The sequence below is a fragment of the Taeniopygia guttata genome, chromosome 4A (genome assembly GCF_048771995.1).
Source record: "Taeniopygia guttata chromosome 4A, bTaeGut7.mat, whole genome shotgun sequence".
Taxonomy (NCBI): Eukaryota; Metazoa; Chordata; class Aves; order Passeriformes; family Estrildidae; genus Taeniopygia; species Taeniopygia guttata.
Genome location: NC_133029.1, coordinates 11,286,907 through 11,309,910, shown reverse-complemented (window position 1 = coordinate 11,309,910; position 23,004 = coordinate 11,286,907). Strand labels below are relative to the sequence as shown.

General features: G+C 40.3%; 1 protein-coding gene across 1 annotated transcript in view; it reads right to left on the bottom strand.

Annotated features, from left to right (window-relative positions):
• COL4A5 (collagen type IV alpha 5 chain) overlaps positions 1-23,004 on the bottom strand; it is a 75,372-nt gene that overhangs the window by 21,870 nt on the left and 30,498 nt on the right. The window contains exons 8-33 of the mRNA XM_030272302.4: positions 22,332-22,358; positions 21,088-21,168; positions 19,989-20,051; positions 19,435-19,470; positions 19,308-19,349; positions 19,111-19,203; positions 16,932-16,985; positions 16,771-16,827; positions 14,559-14,603; positions 14,405-14,458; positions 14,185-14,226; positions 13,588-13,720; positions 12,792-12,965; positions 11,873-11,956; positions 10,568-10,660; positions 9,930-10,000; positions 9,500-9,691; positions 8,886-9,054; positions 8,125-8,217; positions 7,934-8,038; positions 7,283-7,380; positions 6,874-7,024; positions 6,103-6,216; positions 2,685-2,852; positions 1,726-1,815; positions 820-969 (exon numbers count right to left, since the gene is read on the bottom strand). Of these exons, the coding sequence (XP_030128162.4) occupies positions 820-969; positions 1,726-1,815; positions 2,685-2,852; positions 6,103-6,216; positions 6,874-7,024; positions 7,283-7,380; positions 7,934-8,038; positions 8,125-8,217; positions 8,886-9,054; positions 9,500-9,691; positions 9,930-10,000; positions 10,568-10,660; positions 11,873-11,956; positions 12,792-12,965; positions 13,588-13,720; positions 14,185-14,226; positions 14,405-14,458; positions 14,559-14,603; positions 16,771-16,827; positions 16,932-16,985; positions 19,111-19,203; positions 19,308-19,349; positions 19,435-19,470; positions 19,989-20,051; positions 21,088-21,168; positions 22,332-22,358 (2,479 nt within the window). The remainder of the gene's footprint in view (positions 1-819; positions 970-1,725; positions 1,816-2,684; positions 2,853-6,102; positions 6,217-6,873; positions 7,025-7,282; positions 7,381-7,933; positions 8,039-8,124; positions 8,218-8,885; positions 9,055-9,499; positions 9,692-9,929; positions 10,001-10,567; positions 10,661-11,872; positions 11,957-12,791; positions 12,966-13,587; positions 13,721-14,184; positions 14,227-14,404; positions 14,459-14,558; positions 14,604-16,770; positions 16,828-16,931; positions 16,986-19,110; positions 19,204-19,307; positions 19,350-19,434; positions 19,471-19,988; positions 20,052-21,087; positions 21,169-22,331; positions 22,359-23,004) is intronic.

Genomic DNA, 23,004 nt, shown 5'->3' with positions numbered 1-23,004 from the left:
TCTTTGTGGCTGTTATCCCATAAGAACTTTGTGTTGCCCTGCTGACATAGTTAAACCTGCCTTCCACAGGAAAAGAAAAACAGTGTCTTAGGAGCCCATCTAGGCTTGAGAGAAATTAATACAATAGGTAAATTAGCACAACAATGGCTGGGGCAACATTAGGGAAAAGCATTCCGGCTCTCTCTAGGGCAGAATATATTTACTCTTCTCAAGACTAAATTAAGAGTTCAAAGGAGACATCAGAACCCTTAGTGGGGGGAGGAGGAGGAAGCCAGCAAGAATGAGAGAACACAGACTTGACAAAGACTTCCAGGCTGCCAACTTCCCAAGCAGAAACACACACAGAGATGACATTTAGCTCATCAGTGATTCAGAGAGACACCCAAAGGGAGAATATAGAGGTGGTGCATGAGCAGATGACCTGAGCAATTTCATCCTACGTGGCAAAGACCGAAGGGCCTTTGAGACAGCCAGGACAGCAGCTATGAAAACTCTCTCATCATGCTTAGCAATAACTCCTAGAAGACTGAATTGTAATCCTGCTGAAAGCACCTTAGTGCTACTACAAGACTGCCATGTGCCAAATAATAGTAACAGCTAATGAGCAAGGGCACTGCAAACTAAGACCATAAAGAGGAACTTGGTCAAAAAAATCCCTTTTTTAAAAAGCCTAAATACAACACCCTTAAACCACATCTATATTCCAAGTTTTGGTTTTTTTTTTTTTTTCTGTAAGAATGAATGAATAGTAATGGCACAGCTCGCTACTATGTGTGGAGGACAAACCACCTCCCCATCTCCACATGCAAAGTGCCTTACCTGGAACACCCAGCTCGCCTTTTTCTCCTTTTGCTCCCAGGTGTTTGGGATCAAGTGTTCCAGGTGGGCCTGGCAGACCTGCTTCACCTTTGATGCCTTTCTGCCCCACTGGTCCAGGAGGTCCTGGTGGACCAGGTAATCCACTATTACCTACAGAAGGTACAGCCAACAAAAGGAAAAAAAAATCATTAAGGTAAGGTTAATGTACTTGTAATGGTTTTTCTTACATAGGCATTCCATGATTTATTCATGAGGTTGGAATTCACCATAGGATCAGGCAGTTTATGGAAGGTGCTGCACAGCACCTTTAGCCCTGGAACAAGGCTGAGTGAACGGAGTGCTCAGGGGTGTCTGCCAGCAGAGGCAGCAGCTGTGTCTGTCTGAGCCACGCTGTGCTACCAGCACAAAGGCATCACAACAGCTACAGCAGCTTTGGACTCAGAGCTCCTTGTTCTGGAGAGGTGAACTGGGTTTGCTTCTACCAAACTCTTTCAAAATTCATCTCCAATAAGAGGGTTGGGAAAATGCAGAGGAAAGAGACTCTCTGTGATACCTATATAGCTAATTCTTGATGACTCCATAACCCTAAGCTACTGATTTTCTTCTTTCTGCTGTTTCAAGCAGACTTCGAAACACAATGCAGAAATATTGCCCTACTTCAATGCCATCAATCCAAAGGAAATGTTTCTAAAATAGCTACCAGTTCATGACATCAACTAAATAGTGATTGAACGCTATGGCTTAAAAATGCAAAGCAATTCTGAACATCAGCATTGTCACAAGACAGTAACTTAGGTAGGTCCCAGAAATTAAAACCTAGATATTAGTATTACAAAACCTCTTTCAACACAGGATGGGGAAAACAGCATTTTGTGTCCCTTTAGGGGTGAATAAAACAAACATTACCTTTCAAGCCAGGCAGACCATTTCTTCCAGGAGTTCCTGGAGGCCCTGGAGGACCAGGAGCTCCCATGACACCCATTTCACCTTTGGCACCTAAAAGCATTGAACCAACCACACTGTCATTCTGAACAGAGATTCAAAACCTGACAGGTACCTTAAATTTGCTTCTCTGGATCTCTATGGTATTTATTAACCAACACATGCTTGTTTGAAGGGGATTACAAGCACTCATTTATTGTATAAATTAATATCAGATAAAATGACACTTGAAAATTGTGGCAGTTTTTCCAGTTAGGTCATGAGAAGAAAATTTGCACTGCTCTGCTGCGGTAGAAAGCATGTTTATATCTCCAAGAGGTTTAGTTCCCTGGTTTGAAACACAAATACTAGTTGGAACAAACTTGAATATAGTGAAAGGCAAGAAGACAAATATACACTACTTCTAGAATCTTTTGTATTGGTCCCTCTATCCAAGAGATTATCAAAATAAAATTTTTTAATTTCTTTTTTAAAGGCCAAAACAGACTAGCTTAACTGAATAGTCTAACACTTAGAATAAGGAAATTAATACTTAAAATTAAGTATCATTTATCATGATTTTCTTTAAACAAATTCTTAATTATAGCAGTGACTAGAAAAAAAAATCACAAAATAAATTAGAGAAGTATCATAACGATGATGATCAAAGCCATGTCTGAAAGTTATGAAAAAGAATAAGGTATGAAATACTTAAATCAAGTTACAGGGAAGAGTGAAAAGGTAACAAGGATTTAAATGCAACAAATCTTGTTACAATGTTTGGGTTTTTTTTTTAAGTATGAGGTGTAATGGTTACATATATCCAACTTTAAATAGATTGGATAAACACCTAAGCACATTAAGCTGGCACGGCCAAGCATAAAGAGCTTACCACCTGCAACTGCAGTTTGGTTTTTCTCCACAGGTAAAATACATGAACTTACCTGGAAATCCAGGTATTCCATCCCTGCCAGGGGGTCCAGGTGAGCCCTGAGGCCCTGGTAGTCCAGGGGGTCCTGGATATCCTGGAGCTCCTTGGTCCCCTGGAGGACCAGGAATATCGAAGCCTGGAGGACCTGGATCTCCTTTTTCTCCTGGAACGCCTTGCAGCCCTAGACAATGTGGTTAAGACACAACCTTTTAGCAAAAATTCAGGCCAGGCTGAGATCTGTGTCTGGGTATAGCACCATAGGAATAGTTTTAGTTGCAATCCATTCCTAGCACTGCTGAAAACCCAGCAATTCTTCTAAAACGATTTATTTTTCATTAGCTTCCAAGTGTTAGAAGGCCATGTTCTCCTGAAAAGAAACATGACTAAAATTTTACTAAGATGAAGCAAATGCAATTCAAATCTCAAAAGGAAAACAACTCTCTTCAACAACATTTTAAATCTGATTATTAAAAGAAAAAGCCAAATTTATTAGACTAGTTTGTATTTCAAAATTAGTTATTCAGATTCACATATTCCCATGAATTATTTAATTTTCCTACAATATATGATAACATCAACTGAATATTTTTGAGGGTTAGCAAAATTCTGCACTGCATTGTATTTTCCCTGAATGAAAAATAATTGTCAAAATTTGCTTAAGATTGTTCATTGCTAATGACCCAGAGCTCAAGACACTGAAGCAAGTGGGTGGCTCATCTCCCTCCAGTGCACAGAGTCAGTGAAGATGCTCACTGTGGAAATGTAGCTGACCAAAAAGGAGAATTCATAAATCTCAAGTTAAGAAAAGGCTTTGGTAAAGAAACCACAGTACCTGGGGGACCTGAGGTTCCAAAGCCAACGAGTTAGAGCTCATCAGGAAGTTGAGACAGGTAGCAGTAAGCAGTTGTAATAGTCATTAAGTTAGGAAACAAAATAAAGCACATACAGATTAGAACAAAGACAAAAAAAAAAATCTATCTAAAGTTACTGAAAACAGATCTAAATACAAAGAATTCAATGCTAATGCAGCTAAGAGAAACAGGACTGCAAGGAAACTTGGAGATCTTCTTAAAAGTGCATCCATCTCTGTATACAGAAGCCACAAACACTGAGATATTTTCAAATATTGATGGTACATTAAAAAAAAAAAAATTCCCTTCTCTCTTTGTCTAGTGTTCTCTACAAAAGTGGGGAACAAGCTTTTTCTGATATGCTTCTTACAAAATTCTCATTTCTAGACACTGGCGTGGACCCTTTCTGAACACCAGAGTACACCCTATCGATCAGCTTCTCATTGATTTGCCCCACATTCTGTTAAATCCCTCCAAATATGGATTTTCGAAAGATGTTCCTTTCTTATTACACAAAACAAAAAAAAAACTTCCAGTATTTTCCCACATTCTTTTAGTTCTATTATGCAAGCATGCATTGTTACACCACAGATGGTATATTGCATGTTGCATGCCCTGGCATAGCCTGAGATAATTGACACCACCATGCCAAAACCTCATCAATAACTCCAAGGCAACAGAATTCCAACTCTGTAATGGTGACCCCACTCTCAGCTGCAGGAACAAGTTTAGGGGTATGTCATCATGTGTTCTTTGCACACTGAAAAGGCAGATTAAATTTTCTTGATGGCAGAAGATGTAGAGTTCCATTGATTTAATTCTATGCATGTTCCCCTCTGGCAGCAGCTTATCACTGCTTTCAAGCATGGTGTCATGTGCCTGGAGTGGCTATTTTGCACAGAAAAAACACAGTACAGATGATGGACCGGGAATACACATACTCTGTGTTCAAGGGCTTTCTATCAGCAAATAGAAAAAAAAAAAGAGAACATAATATATAGGACAAACTCCATACCTAGAATGGTAAAGATATTTTTTTAAATAGAAATTAATTCCAATCTAATTTCTGGTCTCAAAAAATGTAACCACATCATAACTAGAACAATACAGACAACACAATAAATTCTTAAGTAATTTGCTACATATTCAAAAAAGGAAAAATGTTGCGCTATTGCAAACTACTTGAATAAATGGTGGTACAGAGAAAGCAAATTCTGAACAGGGACTTCCTTCCAAGAATTTTCCAAATTACCTGAAAAACAGAGTCCCAGAAACTTTACCCTAATGCTGCATATAGGATCAGAATCAAAACAGCCTAGTAAAACACACAGTGGATGGGAGAAGGGAATGTAAGGCATTCTGCACAAAACAGAGACAGAGCAGTGCCAAGGGAAATAAGGATTTCTCAAGCAGGACCTTCCAGCATGCACCAGATTTCAGAGCCCCATGCTGTTAATAGCCACACTGATTAGTCAGTACAGACACGAAGAGTGAAAATAGAGGCATTTCAAATCCATCAACTCCAGTAATCATTGTGCATTGTCAACATCAGTATTTTACAGAATAAATTGGTGGTCACATGAAATCAAACTCTGGCTAACACCAGAGGAGATGTTACAGGAAGATAAAAGAACATGCACGGGATGAAACATTCAAAGCCACACTAATACATCCCCCCTCACCCCAAAATAAAGCCCTTCTGTTTCAGTTTGGCCTCCAGTGCAGCTCAGGACCCTGCAGTCAGCACAGCCAGCCAGGCACAGGACCCACTGCTGCCCCAAGGAGCCCGTGTGTGCCTTGTCCCAACCCCTTCTGTCCCTTGCTCCCCACACTGGGCACATCCCAGGCTTGCTGGTGCCCTGACCACATGTTCCTTACCCCACTCAGCAGGAACAGATTTAAACATGACCCACACTGTGCATGCAAGCAGACTTCAAGCTCCATGGGTCTATTTACTCAAGTGCTTGTCCACCTTCAAGTTCAGCACTTTGCTGAACCTCAGCTCACAGTTCACAACAATCTGAATATGGCCAACCAACCCATGATCCATGGTCTTAGAGCTGGCCATGACTTTGTCAGCATGCATTGCAAACAGTGACAAGCCCAGTGCTGACACACAAACATGTTCAAATAGTGTAGCTCACAGACATGCAACACAAAAATTGTTTTACAGGCATGGCAGAATTAAATATTTAATTTAATACTGGAACTGGATGTGTTTGGAAGGGCTTCAGTGCAAGGCATGCTGAAGACCACAGAAGTGTTCTCACATTGGTGCCTGCCATGTATTTGCAACATCAAGAGTTGGTGCACAGCAAGCCCATTCACTGAATAAAAGGAATTTCCCTGAACAAACTCTATGAATAGAATGGTGTAGATGCACACACATGTACCCTTCTGTGCAGAGATGGAACAAGTTCATATCGATCACCAGTCATTTTAGACAAAAGGCAACCAAATTCCCTTCAGAGACATATATTTAATTATCACTGTCTATCTGTAAGTTGGACCTTCAGCCTCTTGTGTCCCTGCTTGTATATGCCAGAAATAACCTATGGGAACCATTTGTGCAAGTTTTACCTGGAGGGCCAACAGGACCTGGAGGTCCTGGAGATCCAGGAGGGCCTTGACCACCAATGCCAGGGATACCTGGTGGGCCTGGAAGTCCTGGTGGTCCACTTGGTCCAGGGTCACCTAGAAGAACACTTTTGTTTAGTCAAATACTGAACTAATTTCAGAGACATTTGCTTTAAAAGCGGAGTCCCTGCACATTGTACTTGAAATCTCATCCTAGCATGCAAACAAACATTGATCTAAGAGAGAAAAAAAACATACTCCAGAGCCTATTTCCCAAGGCCAGAGATTTGTCCTCACTCAATGTTGACTGCATTAAGTTTATGTTTCTAGGCTACACACACATATATTGCACCATCGTCCACATCAAACTCAAAAGATGCTCTCCAGCAAACCAGGCATGCTGGGCAGGTCAGTACAGGCCATGGTCAAGAGCAGAGGTAAAATGAATTGCTAACTGTGCATGTGGAAGCACAGTGCATCTAAATGACAATTATTCTATCCATAAAGCTTTACCTCCATATAAACATTATTTGTCTTTAGAATACAGACCTTCAGGTACTGACCCATTGATTGGGATTTATTCCCTTAGCTGCCTTTTGAGAACACAATCTTCCATTTACACAGGTGCGTCTGCTTTGGAAAAATTGATTTTGAAGTAATGGCTCTAAAATCAGCAGTGCTTGTATTTAACTGCCATATGCCTCCCAGCACAGCTACATTTTTAAAAGTTCAGTAGGGGAACAAAACAGGAGAAGAGTTAAGAGTTCTCAATACCTTTGGGCCCTGGGGTTCCATCAAAGCCTGCCCGGCCTGGGAGACCAGGGCTTCCTGGGAAGCCAGGATCACCTTTAGGTCCTTGAACTCCTTTTATGCCTGGGGGTCCTGGGGGCCCAGGTGGTCCTGGAACTCCAAATCCACGCTCTCCCTGTAACAAATAAAAAAAATTAAAAGAGGAATTTTCCTAAGTTAAGCCTCTCGTAAAAATGTTAAAAGTAACAAATTAAAAATGGCCACCATCTTGGAGTCCAATTTCTATTTTTCTACCCTCACTCAAAATGTCAAGTAAAATATTTTACTTCCCCACTATCAAAAGCTGAGAATGAGAGGTGAAATCCTCCTCACCATCTTCCCAGTGACACAGAAAAACCTGTAAGGAAGTTTTATAGTAAACACACACACAGACCTTCTCTCCTGGGAAACCAGGTGGTCCAGGAGGTCCATCCAGACCAGGGCGACCTGGAGTTCCTGGAGCTCCGGGTGGGCCTGGAGTCCCTGGGAAACCTACACGGAACAGAAGATTAGGGCAGCAGAAGGGACACCAGAGAGCATTAGAACAACTCCTCCAGACATGCCTAAAGCCCATAAAAGAGGTTTTGTGCTAGCCCAAGCAATGAAGGGGTACCCATTCAGCTGAGAGAACTTCTGAGCATTCAGTCTTTGCCACAAAGGGTCTCTGGGACTCTCAGAGGGGGCACTCCCTATGCTTTGAGCTTTTACAAAAATCACAAGCAGTTCACATCAGAAACATTAACATCTTGAAGCAGCATTTGGAGATCATTTATTGATTCAAGCTCATTTCCCAAAGTGTGTTATTGGTTTACTGAAGAATGTAAGCTACTGAGAAGGAGCAGGACAGTGAACAGAGTAATAAGACCTCAACAATTTTTTCTCCTGGTATTTCTGAAATTGTTATAAAGATGTATAGCTTTAGGACAAACATTTTTTAAAGGATTCTAGAGACAGAAGTCAACTCCCTAGTAAAAAGTGAAGAGACACTACCCCTTTTGCCCCCCTCTCCAGCCAGTACAATACAGTAACAGGGCAGTAAACATACCCTTTGGGCCTGGTGGACCTGGAAGTCCAATGCCAGGAATACCTGGCTCTCCCTTCGCACCTGGGATGCCAGGTAAACCACGCTGACCCGGCTGACCAGGATCTCCTGTAAAAAGAAGAACATCAACATTGTTATCCAGAATCAGAATAAAAAGCTCTTCGAATTCCCTGGGTATATAGCTGCTGCTTTACCTGGAAGGCCTGGATCACCATTTCTTCCTGGAGGACCAGGGGGACCAGGAACTCCTGGTTCTGTAATGGTCTGGCCAGGGTCACCTTTTGGACCTAAAAACAAAAAGCAGAAATATTAATCACTCAGTAAGAGTTGCTTTTTTGTTTTTCTTTAAGCAGAAATAATGTCAGTCCCATCACAAGCTTACAAAGAACTCAGGAATCAGCAATACTTTATTCAACAGGTTCTCCAGTCCCAAGCCCCACAAAGCCCATAGAGGCTCAGAAGCCCTGTTCAATGTTCAGATAGTTTTTCTGAACTGTTATTTTTTAATAGCTTCATCCTAGGTACCATCATGTGAATAGTATTATCCATAGCTGACACCAGCACAACTTGATTAGGATCTGTGTAGTTGACAAGAATGTAACAAAAGCCAACTTGTTCAAAGCAGCCCTTTTTTCCCCAACCTGTTTTAGCTGCAGTATAGCCAAGCATATTAAGGTAGTCACAGTGCATTTTCACTGCAGTCAGTGGGGAAGGAGAAGCTTCCCAGGAGATCAGAGCAGAAGATGAGGCACGTGCCTAAAGTGACACGGCACAGATGCCCCCCTCCCTCTGGTTTTGTGAGCACCCTCAGTAAGGCAGCCCCCCACAAATAACAGGTTGCACAAAGCCTCTAGGAAAAGTTTAAAAGCAGCATTATGTTCTGAGAACTATCTGAAGCAAAAGGGGCATTTTGGCTTTACAGCACTTGCTCAATAGCACACAGAGCCCAACTCACCTGGGATGCCAGGAGGCCCTGGACGGCCAGATACACCTTGGATGCCCTTTTCACCAGGTGAGCCTTGGGGACCAAAACCAGGAGGTCCAGGAAGGCCCTTTTCTCCAGGAGGACCTGGAATCCCTGGGTCACCTGGAATACCCATTTCTCCTTTGAATGCAACACTGCCCTGAAAATAGAAAGAGCATGTTGGGAAAGATAACGTATTAACTATCAAAAGTGTAAAGTGTTTCATTGCTTCTCCTTTGAAACTCTCTGGCAGTTTCCATCCTTCCAGCTCTCATTAGCTGCCTGCATCTTGCTAACACAGTAGAGAGCAGGCCTAAACCTGGCTACTTAGCTCCTCCCAGTACAAAGGTGAAAAGTAGGCAATGGCAGAAGGGACCCTCAGACACTGCCCAAGAGGAGCCTCAGCTTATTTCTAGAGCACTGGCAGATTCAGGAGGTACCTCAGTATATCATTACCAGGTTGGCACTTAACTGAAGTGAATTCCTGCCTTATCACATACAGAGAAAGTGCATTTGTGCCAGTTCTCTTATCCGCACTATGTCAAATGCATGCAGGACTTCCCAAAACATCCATCCTGTCAAAGACAGCCTAACATGGAACTCACAGGTTCCCCCTTAGGGCCAGGCAAACCTGGCAGTCCATCTCGTCCAGGAGTGCCATCTATGCCAGGGAGACCTGGAGGTCCTGGGAAGCCGGGGTCTCCTTTGTCACCTTTCATTCTTGGAGAAGTCAGGACATCCCCTGGGTCTCCTTTAGGACCAGGTCTACCAGGAGCACCTGGGGTGCCTGGGAAGCCCTGAGAGAAGGAAAAAAAAAAAGAAAAAAAAAAAAAAGAAAGACAAGAAGAAGGTATTTTAGTTTTTCTTTTACTCCCTCTCTGAGTAATGAACAATGTATGAATCATGCATTCAAGATAGTTATGGACAAAAAAAATACCTATTAGACAAAATTAAATCTATTGTTTACAGATCTACCTATCATGCAAGACAAATGAGACACTATTTCCCCCACCAGAACATAACACCACCACTTACTGGTGGCCCTACAAGGCCAGTTAATCCAGGAAGCCCCTTTTCACCTTTTGGTCCAGGAAAACCAGGAGAACCTGAGTATTGCAGAAAAACATAAAAGAAAAACTAAATCTGGAGAGGCTGCAATATCAAACATTGTTTCATTGATAATCGCTAAGTTGTTTTATAAGCAGACAAAGTTTACTCTTTTTTTTTTTGAGAGCTTCATTTTATTTGAGCAGAAACATATTTGTAACTAAGTTGAACCAGTAGTGTCAAAAAACATCATGCTTTTCAAAAGCTCCAGCTCCTCCATTACTCCAGGAATAGCAGTAAATAGAAGTTAATTTTTCTCTCAGTTAAATCTACAGCAGACCCTAAATCTTTAAAATGCAGAATGCTTGTGAGGCTGTCTTTGAACAGAGAAATATTTCTCAAAGATTAGATTTGCAAAGAATGAGGGTTTCTTTTACACATGCCCATCTTGTTTCTTTCCAACTGTGCAAAACACAACATATACCAACTCTGCACAGCAGCTGACAAATGTACATTTGAACTTGGACATGATATACAGACATATTGTAACCATTGTATCTGGACACCCCGATAAAAAGTGACTTTGTGGAACATATTAAGTGAACTAGTGAAGACTCCAGCCCTACCTGGACTACCTGGAGGTCCTGGTGGTCCTCTCTCCCCAGGAGGACCAGTTACTCCAGTTCCTATGCAGTTGAAGCATGTGTCTCCTCGATCACCTAAAGAAATTTGAGCATACTTGAGCATCAGATTTTCAAAAATATTAAAAGAAAACAGAACAACTGTTTTCTTGCTACTGATCTCTAATACCAGGTCCAAAGTGACTACTTCAAATATGTTTTGCTTAAATATTAGAAACCTCCCCTCTCACCGCCCCCCAACAAATTAAACTGAAGTTTTTTGGTGGCAAGGAATCAGACAACCAATTTCAGATATGAGTAGAATGTATTTATAACAATGCAAAATAATTAAAACAAAACCAGGGCTTTCAAAAATAGAAAATAAAACCATGGACTTTTTTTTCCTCAGCAAAAGTGTTCCCTTTTAAAGCAGGTACTTGACACTTCTCACTACAACCCTAAAGCACATATATCAAAATCCCAAACTTAATTAAACTCCAAGAGTGCAAAATAAATACTGGGAATGTTTCATTGATTTGAAAATAGACTAAAAGTATTTAATTAGGAAAAAAAAGATTTATTTCAAGAAGCTTAGGAATTTCCTTCACATATAGACTTATGTGACATTCATCAGTGAAATATTTGAACATTTCATTTAGGTTAATTAGTTAATCCTTACAATCTCCATGAGAAAAAATATTTTTCTTTGAAGTGAGTACAAAATTACGTGAGATGTCTAAAGTAATTTATGATGTCCATGGTTGGGCTAGGAAAAGATTCTCACTTACCCATATCAGCATCCTCATTGCAAGGTTGTCTTTTTGGAAACAAGGATATATATTAAATATGACTTTCTTTTGCTTAGCAAATAAACAAACTCACTGCAGACTGACCAGCTCAAATTAGGAGTCTTATGTTTATAACTTTAATGATGCTTTCCATAAAAAATGTCAAATTTATTCATGAACTAGAAAACATTTTCACACAGACTTGGCCAGTGCTGTTACAAAGCACCCATTTTCTATCTGCCTGAGAGATATTCATAAACCTCAAGTTCCATTTTATTTTATTCAAGATCCATGCTAGACATTGGTTGCACCCTCAGTCACTCAGTCTCCTGTGCTTTCATATAAGGTGTGAAGGAGTATCCTACACTCAAAGCAATCAGCTTCCTTACACAGAGACATAAAACATTTGCACTTAACCCTACTGGGAAGGGGCACTGTTAATCACTATTTAATGCAGGCTTTACATTTTTTACCAAGCTTCAAAAAAAAAAGAACAATAGAAAATATAGCCATGACACTGCACCTTTTTGGCCTCGTTCCCCTGTAAAACCTTGCGGTCCTGGAGCTCCTGGAGGACCTGGCGGCCCTTGTTCACATAACCCATCACCTAAGGAAAATCAGGAGAGGTTTTATTATCTATTTGTGTCAGACTGACAGCAGCACCAAATACATGTATTCAGTACTAAAATGTAATTCTGTGCAGATTCTAATACACCCACCATAATCACAGACCAAACATTTTGGCAATTCAGACAGGACTGCTGGTGAAAACCCACACATGTAATTCAATCTCAAAAGGAAACAGTGATATTACACAACAATCATCAATTCTTTACAACTTCAACCATCTCCCACTGCTTCCCACAGCCTACACACTTCCATCTCTTCTGATGTTCAGCCTCATAGCATAAAACCATGCCTATGAATCATTCTCAGACCAAGGGCACTTCAGATGCCAATGCCATCCAGGCACTACATTCCTCTCTGAACCATGTTAGCCCCTGTCCACTAAAGCTTTCCAGTTCTTATATTCCTATCTACCATTCCCTACTCTCCTTATACCAAAAAAATGAGCTAAGTGCTTTCATCCAAATTGTCCACTCCAAAGCTAGTATCACATGGTCTATATACCAGAATATTTATGAAATGTCACTGGAATTCTGTGAAAAGTTACACCTTTTACTGTCCTGCTATCACAGCTCTTAGAAGGGAACAAATTCTGTACCTGTCCTTAAGCCTAAGGTCCTCCTACAGATGTTTTGAAATGGGAACAGCTTATAGAACCTATAGCAATAGGATATCATGGACTTCAGCTGCTGATAAACACCACCTTGGAGACAGAATTAAAAAAACCAAACAAACAAACCACAGAAACCCAAACCTAAACAAATGTCAAAGCTGTTTAGTCTCTTCTGCTTGCTGTTTATGTGATCATCACTTACCAGGAGCAACAGATGGTGCAGGTGGCCCTGGGGGACCTGGTGGTCCTGGTGGTCCTGGTGGTCCCTCAACTCCTGGCTGCCCAGGAATAGAAATCCCAGGTAAACCTGGATCTCCCTTCTGTCCTCTCTCACCAGGTAAGCCAGGTGGGCCGGGAGGTCCAACAGTAGTGATCCCTAAGACAGGAAGGACTTAGTTCCTTGCTAGCTTAATGGTTTACATCACATATTTGCAAGGATGACAATGATACACATTTCACACTTTTGGAGATGTTTGTTTGAAAAATTGACCTGAAACTCAACAACTAAGTTTATGACTGGGGAAATAAACCAACACAAACAGGACTAATGAAAGAAGTATTGATGAGAAAGAACCTCGTATATAAGCTGTATCATTAGAATAGTTATGTTTCTCTTTGTGCATGTATAATGCACTTACAGGTGTCACTGCTCACTCCCACTGGAGACTCAGATCACCTCCTACCAGGCATGTGGTACACAAAACTTTCTCTGTGTAATGCAATGGACAATGTATATTAATTACAGATGAGTGATATGAGATAGATTACCCCTAGGAGCATTAAGCTAGTATCTGATTAGCATCCTCAGTTCACCACAGCAAGGGCAATGCATGCTCAGAATTCCTCACATTACCCCAGAAGTTCAAGACCAGCCCTCAAGCTGAAAGGCAGTTCTAAATATTCTGCCTCCCGTTAAAAGGAGTGTGTGAAGACTGAGAAGCCAAATATCCAACCATACCTTTGAGCATGCAACTTAATTTAAAGCTTGCATTCCCTACCTGGAGATCCTGGCAAGCCAGGTGGGCCTGGCCTACCAGAGAATCCACGCTCCCCTTTGGCTCCTGGCAGTCCTGGCAATCCTTTGCTACCTTTTGGTCCCACTGTTGCATCAATGCCTGGTCTTGGAACAACCTGTAAATGTTACATGCTCATGTGAAACTACTTGCCAAGAAAAGAGTCATTGGAATCGTAAAGAGATGTGAGGGAGGGAAAGTTCAACATACTTTGAATCTTATGCCAATGACAGGATGCTTTCCCCACTCCACTGAATTACCAGGGAAAATTCCAGTAAAGAGCACTCCCCAATAGGAAGCTGTTTGCCTGCCAAGCCAACATAGTTACAACAGGCTTCAGTGAGGCTGACTCAGTCCTGCTGGTCTGAGGTTATAGTCTAGCCTGTGTTTGTGACCTAGCAAATCCCAGAGCACAGAACTGATCTTGAAAGAAGGAAACCATTGTTTCTGTTAGTGTATGTATTAAAAATTTTCTGGTGCTCTTGGTGCTGTACCCAGAGATAGGACTCTCAGTCAGCCAAGAACTACAATGAAACAACACTGTCAACCAAATACAGAAAAAATAAAGGATCGACAACTTACAATTCCAGGAGGACCAGGGGGACCCATGTCACCTTTTTCACCCTACCAATGAAATTAAGAGTATTTCTGATACTGTGCAGCAGTACATAAATAAGTTATTGCAAATAATCCTCAACACTGTAATAGCAAAGGCAATGCAATTACTACTCAGGCAAAAATTAACTCAGTGATGGCAAAACTTCCATCAATTACAGCAATACTGACAAAAGTCCTGGCATACCTTTTCACCATCTCTTCCTGGAGCACCATTTATTCCAGGCCCACCAGGTAAACCCTTAAAGAAAAGGGAAATATATTCACACTCAGATCTTCCCCATATCAAAAGAAAAGTTTATAAAGAGACTGTTTAGATTAAAAACATATGAATTACTCACATCCCTACCAGGCTGACCAGGTTCTCCATCTTTGCCGGGCTTTCCCTTCAAAGACAAATATGCATTGAAATAAAATGCTTCAGTGGTAAAGAATTCTTATGGAAATTATGTTACTTGTTTCCCATTTTTCAATAAACCAAACTATCTAGAATGCAGTCCTTGGGAAAACACAAAGACATCAACCATAACCAATGGAGTTACCTAAACTGAGGTTCCATTTTGAAAACCAGAGCACAAAATCATGACAGTCTCAGAGTAATGCTGCGTGAATACAATAAAAAATGACCTCCAGTTAACTACTGCTGATTCATTGTGTTTACTACTCCTTTTATTTTAGCAATGGAGAAATTCTTTATTTGGAAAACAGATCCCAACTCCCTAAATAGTAGAACACTATATTTAATTAGGAAATTAGTAGCATGTGACCAGTGAAACTAAACAAAACTTTGTGTTTGACTTTCAACTCTTCTTTAGATCAACATGATTTTCTCATTAGTATCAATGAAAATATAAGATGAAGTTCTGCTCAAAGAAGTGACTTCTAAAAGGCATGTTCTTGCTGAACAGATTTGTCATGGCTGCAATAAAAGCAGAGCAAGCTCCAGTTAATTCCAGACCATTCACTGGGCAGAAAAATTGCACTTTATTGTCAGAGTTACAGAAGCCATGTCTGGGGGACCCTGCTGGAACAGAACTAGAGCAGGTTCACCTCGTGAACCCTCCTCAGTGACAAGATCAGCTGTCAGTCACTGAGAAATTGATAATAAGACCTCACAGATGTAGTGAATCAGAGTGTGATTTGTGAAGTTTATTTTCACCAGTGATGAGTTCTAACTCTCAAAACTGAGGTTTTAAGATTTCCTGTGAATGTGCAGAACTATCTATTTGAATATGCAGACTAACATTTTTGAGTATATCTGGAATAGCTTTGAGCCTCACAGAATCATACAGAGTCCTAAAATGCAACTTTAAAGTACCTTAATAGCAAAATTGCACTTCAAATAAGCAACATGCCCAGATTCAGAGTAATAAAACCAAACAAAAATATTGGTAAACAAGCTTTTGGCAAAAGGCGTCTGACATATCCCCTTAGGACTTTTATCCCTTCAGATCTCTGCAAATTTATGTGGTTCTCATCTATTTTTGCAGAGAAAAGCAGCAATTTAAAACCCACTCAAAATACAATGAGACTTTTGGCTTGGTAAATCTGATTTTATATTCTTTAAAAGAGACAAATCAAAGCCCTTCTGTAAATCTTAGCAACTATGAAAGATTTTATCTGGAGTACCAAACTTTTTTTTCCACTGTATTTATTTCCTATGGAAATTGGAAAACCTACTACCAGCATGTTTCTAAAGTGTTTATATATTGTCCAATTAACCAGAGCAGAACTTGTTCCTCGACTTTCAAAGGCACTTTGTTGATGAAATAATGCATTCAGAAGCTGTGGAAGTAAAGATACTGAATGTTTTGAGCTGGTTACAGCCTCTCTTTGCTGGTCCAGCCCATGTTATTTTCATCCTATTTCTTAGCACTTCTATGATCTTCAGCTTTTCTGAGCTGTGATATCCAAGTACATTTTAATTCCAGGATTGATTTGAGTCTGATCAGGAATAAAGCCACTCTTGCTATCCCTAGATAAAGCTACCCTGACTTGTGCCCTCCCCAAATAGCACATAAATTGAGGCAGTCCCTTGGGAAATAACAAACAGACTACTTGTGATCTTAACAGCATTCAGAGACTTGGTTTTGTGATTCACCTCACAAGCAAACCCACCAAGAATGAGTTTACATAGACCAGCTTATATATATATCTATACACACACACACCAATCTCATGCTGCTTGGCAACCCAGTACATAGCAAACTGAATGAAGACCCTTTCTAAAAGGAAACAGAAAACTGCTTCAGACCAGCAGTCCAACAACTTTCAAGGTTCTCACATGTTAACCAGATAAGAGTTTAAATTATTTTCTCCTGCCCCTCAAACTAAGATCTGCATGTAGATAATTCTATCAGAAAGCACAGAGAGCCACAGCTAGAAACACTGTCATGACCCCTGTGCATCATCTACGAGTTGCCAGGTTACAAGGAGAAAAAAAAGTAGTCTCTTACCCATAAGCTGATGGCCCCATCTGAATTCAACATTTGCTTAATTGTCAAAGATAACACTGAATGGAAAGATAAATGTTTGGTTAAACAGACTACTTACTCTTTTGCCTGGTTCTCCTTGCTCACCTTTTTCACCTTTCACACCACCGGGAAGACCCTGGACACACAAACATCATCTTAAACTGAGCCCACAAGCCAGAGTAGAATGAAGTTACAGTTCTGATACAGATGAAACAAAATAGAACTAAGAGTTCTACTCACAGGAGGGCCTGGAGGCCCAGGAAGTCCTGGTGGGCCTGGATCACCTGGAATACCCTGTCAAGCATGGGTAGAGAAAAAGAGAATTAAAGCCTCCATCACTCTCTAGGAGTTCAGTTGACTTTTTTTCCTTAAATAGAATTATTTTTGCTGTCATTTAGATTCTAAGTTATAAAGGATCATATTTATTCTTTGTGTGGAATTACAAGGGAATCTATAAATTTTATTAACTGCTCATCCTGTTTATTTAGATGATTCACTCCTAAAAACACAGCTGCCTCTTGCATGCACTGCAGCAGCTGGCTTGGTGGCCTGCAGATGCTATCCAATAGTAAAGAGAAGAAAGGAAAAAAGAACAAACAAATACCAAATTCTGCTGAAATTATAGGAGCAACAGTCATTAGATTACTGGTAATTGCTTAAACTTAGAGGCCACCAGGATCAAAGTATGTTTGTCAGAAAAGTATCACAGGATCCCTGTGTTAAAAAGTTCTCATTTCTATTTTGTCTTATTACACCTTTGTACAAGTTATTAAATCTTTTCACCATTAACCTAAAGAAAAGTTACAGGTTACTGAATCCACAAAAAGTTTCTGTGCAGTTTCCAATATTTTCTTGGAGTCATCCCAGACTCAAGCCCATCTACACACCTGATTTTAATCAGAGATCATAGGTGGAGGCACATACCAGAACTCCATGTGCATTTCACAAAAAAGTAACTGCAATATTGACATTTTTTACTGATTGTGCACTACCAAGCATAAATTTTGCTGAAATAAAAACCAATTTACAAATTTGGAAATCATTGTAAATGTTGGTTAAAGGCAATGCACTCAGAATGTTTATAATTCTTAGTGCTTTAAAAGGAATGTAGGTAGAATGCTTTTACTTTGTGCATTTACATAAATTGGTGCCAGTATAATTAGTCCTTCAGCAGTCCCTAATGACAGAAGCAAATTACTCTAACCCCAATAAAATCAGATTAACTTTTTCTTCAACAGTGTGGTCAAAATGTTATCTTGTGTTTTATTAGAATTATAAAGACACACAATGCTGCTCTTTACTCTGTCCTATCACCCAGTTACAGACAAAAACAGAGACCTTCCTAGGATGACTGCGCACTGCAAGTGTACAGCAGCACATAGTTCTAGTTAATGCCTTAGTGCTGCTTCATGCTCTTCTGAAAGGAAAACTAACAAATGGTTTTGATCAAGATGAAGGGCAGAATTGTCCTACACCCTGCTCAAATAAAATACTGCTGTGTGCAAAGCCTTCTTCTCTGACACATTTCCCAGGATAAGATAGAAAGGAATAAACTGATCCAAACACTGATGTAAGAAACTAATAGTTTAAATGTCAGTTACTACAGCGACATTTGCAAAATAGTGAGAGCACAAAAATGATCACTCAACACTTCTCCCTCAAAGTAGCTACCTCAACTCTTCTATTACCCAGGGTGGTATTTGAGAACATCACAAAAACTTCAAGGAAAATGTGACATCTAGGCATCCATGCTGGTTTTGCTTAGACTGTCTACGGCACCCAGAATTAAACAGCACTGCAGAATGTTCTCCAGTGAAAAAGAAAGAGAAAAAAGTGTAATAACTTGAAAATTGCTAACTCTCCCAATGACCTTCTGGCACTGATGGGTAGGGAGGGATGCATACAAATCAAACCAGTATTTTGAGCTTATTTGTAACAATCTGACTGATATTTACTTTTGAGATGCCAGAAACAGGGAAAGCACTTTATTCAGACCACAAGGAATAAAGATTGTGGGGCATCACTAATAACAAAAAAGGAAGAAATTGAATTAAAAGTTTTGAAAGATTTCTTCACAATGGATGACACATCTGGTTAATTAGTGGGAATCTGAATCCCCAGAAAATTGCAGTTCTGGGTGTTCCAAAGAATTGGAGTATTTTAACTGCTTTTAATGTTACTGTGAACTGCCTTTAGAGAGTTTCTTTAGAATAGTTATTTTACTAAGGCAAGTAAAAACTAATGTGACTGGCATGATTTCTATTAAAGGAAAAGTACTCAGGCCTGGAATATTCAGTACTCTAAGAAAAAAAATATAGAACCTCTGCAGTAAGCAGGATGTGAGCATATATGAGCCACACCAAGAGAGGCTGCAGCTTGATCACACACTCACCACAGATGGGTGTAGTGTCCCACTCACCTGATCTCCTTTCTGAAACTCAATGTCATTTGGTCTTTTCTGTTCTCCAATTTGTCCTGGTGGCCCGGGAGGTCCCTGAAGACCTTGTTCACCCTAACATGTAGGAAGATGCAGCTTGTTACAGGCAATACAAGCAAAAATGGCAAGCATAAGTATTTTGAAAGTAATAAGTAAAAATATTATGATCACCTACTCACTTTTTCACCTTTGGGTCCTTGGAAATTCAAACCCATATTACCCTGCAAAATGTATAACTCATCAGCCCTTAGAAGTCACAAACAGAAAGAAAAAGAAAACAGTCCATCAATATGAGAAAGACAATACCTTGGGTCCTGGCAGCCCTGGTGGACCAGGAGGTCCCTATCGAAAAAGGAAACAAAAAAACAAGTCACTTAAAAGCACTTTACAACCTCTGTAGAAAAAAACCCCAACAATGTTGCAGCTATGTTTCCTGTGAATTATCTCTATGCTGACAAGGCACCTTGCCTGCCTTTGAAAACTCATACTATTCAACTTCACAAATATGTAAGAAAATTCCCTTAGGTGAAACCATAAAATGAAATTGAACAGTCAGGTATTAAACATCAGTGTAAATAAGCTAAATCTTGTCTCATGTTTCACATTAAGAAGCCTGCACAATGATTCAACACAATTTAAAGTAAAAAGATGTCTGGGAACAGGTTGTTTCAGAAGTATGTTATTTAAACAGGCACAATATAACAGCTCCAGGCTGAACTGAACACATGGCTGCTGCTGTCCTCATACCAAGTCCTGACTACCATGGCCTCTGCACTTTACTGACCTGCCTCTGAGAACCCAAAATGAAGCAGTGACTGTCCCATTTAAGGCTTTATGAGCAGCAGGTTAAAGAAACTTACCGTCAAACCTGGGGGCCCTGGAGGGCCAACTGGACCTGGAATTCCCACGGAGCCAGGGGGGCCCTGTTAAGGAAGGGGAGGAGGCCATGAAAGTCAACTTTTTATGAAAAAAAAAAATCAAGTGAGCACTTCAAGCTCAAACAACCCCAACAGCTGCCACCCCATACATGTCAAATCCATGTAGCTGACCACTAACCTACCAATCTATCCTTGGGGAAAGGCCTAAAGGAGTGTACATCATGTTAGGAGAGTTCTACTCTTAACATCAGTGCATCTGTTTGGCTTGGATTAGGGAATGCTTTTTGGTTTGTTTTGAACTACTTTTGCACTTTCTTTCTCTTCATGCACTGAGAGAGAACAACAAAACACTTTGTATTTGTGATTCCTCCCAGCCAGAAACAGACAATAGGGAAGCACAGATCAGAGGGCCAGAAATGCCAACAGGCTCAGTCTGGTCACATAATAGCGTGGGGCTTGCCTCTGTGTACCAGGAAATGGGAGTCTGGCTTCTGTCCAGCTCAGACCGATAGACTCATTTTCGGCTCCCCTTGTTCTTCCACTAAAGCAATGAAAGGCTCAGTGGGGAAGCACAGGGCCTGCAGTCACTAGCTGTTTTCACAGAGCACTGCTGGGAGGGCAGAAACACTGTTCAGGAGGTGCAACATGAGGAGAACAGCTGAGGCATTAGCCTCTCCTTCCCACCATGGAAAACAGCAGCTACAGCCAGAAAGCCAGATGTGACCAACTCAGAGTAAAGAAGGGAAGGAAACTCCAGAACTGATACAAAGAATGTCTAGGAAGGGGGAAGAGACAGGGAAAGCAGAGAAGCAAATCAGTGACTGGGTACTGTTGTCTGCTGGATACCACCTTCCTGACCAGGGGACATGTTTGGCTTCTGTGGGTCACCCTATTAAGAGCAATATGGAATCACACACTTTCTCTCAAGCCATAAATCAGAGGTACATTAAATGTGAACCCTGAATCTCCAAGAAAACATATGAATCCCCAAGCATCAAGTTGCCAATTGTGCTGTAATAATAGTACTTTTCATGTTATCTTTTTGGCAGAACACAGCCTAATAATACTTTATGCAACTTACAGGTATCCCTGGAAGACCTGGAAATCCTGGGTCACCTTTCTGTCCTGGCAGCAAGGATGTAATTATTTCACCTGCTTCACCCTAGAAAAAATACAGTTGACTTCAACAACACATTTTACAATTCCTTACCACCATTTTGACTCCAAAAGGCACACAGTGGTTCCTAAGACTCTAAGAGACTCTGAGCTATGCTACACCCTAGAAGTATATGTTCATATAGGCACTAGATTCTCCAAGAATAGCTCTGTTTAGGAGAGATGAAGATTATAAATGGCTAAACTAACAACTATTAAAAGATGTATTTTGTACAAAGATAGCAGCATTGATCTAAATTCCAAAAGATTAGGGGATTGTAACACAAATTCTTCACAAAAGAAACATTCCAGCTTCATGTGAAAGCAGTGGATAGGACACAACAGAAAATAGACTCATTCAGCTTTTTCCAATGTCCCAGCTCATGAGATTAGTGTTGATTGTACTGTTACAACAATTATGCTTTGTGCTCCATATTGAAGTAGTTTCTTATTGATTTCAGGGATTATCTTTGTTTCGAAAGTATATGTTCTGATGAGATTGTCCTTTAATATCTTGAAAACAACTGAGAAGAAAAGGAGCTAAGAAAGACAATTCAGCTTAATAGTCCCAATTTTCCAGTACCAGGGTTATGCTGTCCTCTCAGGAGTTTACAGTGTAATCCAAGTTTCCTCCTAAATAGATCTCAATCAAAATTGGTATTTTGGCCCATGCTCAACTGGTCAAACCCTTAAAAAATAAGAGGTTCAACATCAGATCATGAGACTCTAGGAGGAAAGACCATCTATGTAACATGTAGAGTACAAAAAACAGTTTCAAAAGAACAAAAGATGTTGTACTATTCTTGTGACTGGGTATTTTAAGTCACAATTGTAAAGTCTTTAGGAGTGTTTTGAGTATGCACAGGCAGACTAATGGTGCATTTGGGCGTTTGTAGACATTTTGTTAACTTGATGCCTCAACTGACCCTTCGCAGTCCCGAGGAACAGCTTCAGGAAACACTCTGCTACTTCTCAAGCTACTGACCCAAACGAAGCTACTGCAGAATTTCCAGTTAGCTGCACTGGAGTGGCCTGGAAACACCAAGAACGTCACTCCAGGTTCCAGTGGATGCACACAGTCTTGCATGAAACAAGCAGGTTACTCATGGCAGATCCCGCTGCACACCCCTGTCTGGTAAGTACCTGGATGTGAGAATACAGCACACTCACCTTCATACCTGGCAGCCCAGGGGGTCCCTTTGTTTAAAAGAAACAAACAAACAAAAAAAATTAAGATCAATAGAAATAAATCACTGGTATGTTGTTTGCAAACCACTAATCAGATCTACACCATGAGGCAAACATTAAAGACAGAAACTGATAACAATATATGGAACAGGGGAAAATAAATTTTTAATGAACTTCAGAATCAAATGGAAAAATTAGAGAAGAACTTTCCTAGTGAATGTTGAGCATTAGAAGGATTGCATTTCCCTTTCTTAGCAATTTTTTCTATGTTGCCTCCTATTAGCCATCCTGTCTACTATGTCTCTGCTTGTACTTTGGTTCTGACAGTCACTTTGCTGCACATCCTTGTGTGTTATACTGAAAACACCCAACCCTGGCTCTTTTTTCTGACCCTTTAATTACCAATAATACTCTTTAGAAACACAAGATGTCAGTATCAAAATCTTCCTTCTCTGACACATATGCCTGTATTTGTATTTTTCTGCAGGTGGTAAAGCATCTCAGCATGTGAGAATTCAAAGAGGTTTTTAAGCTTTATCACAGCATGCAGCAGAAAAACTCACTTTCATTGGACATGTGAAATGCTCTGATTAAACATTTTTTAAAAATCCTATTTATTAAAAGAAAAACTGTAAAAAGAGGCTGATATTTATCT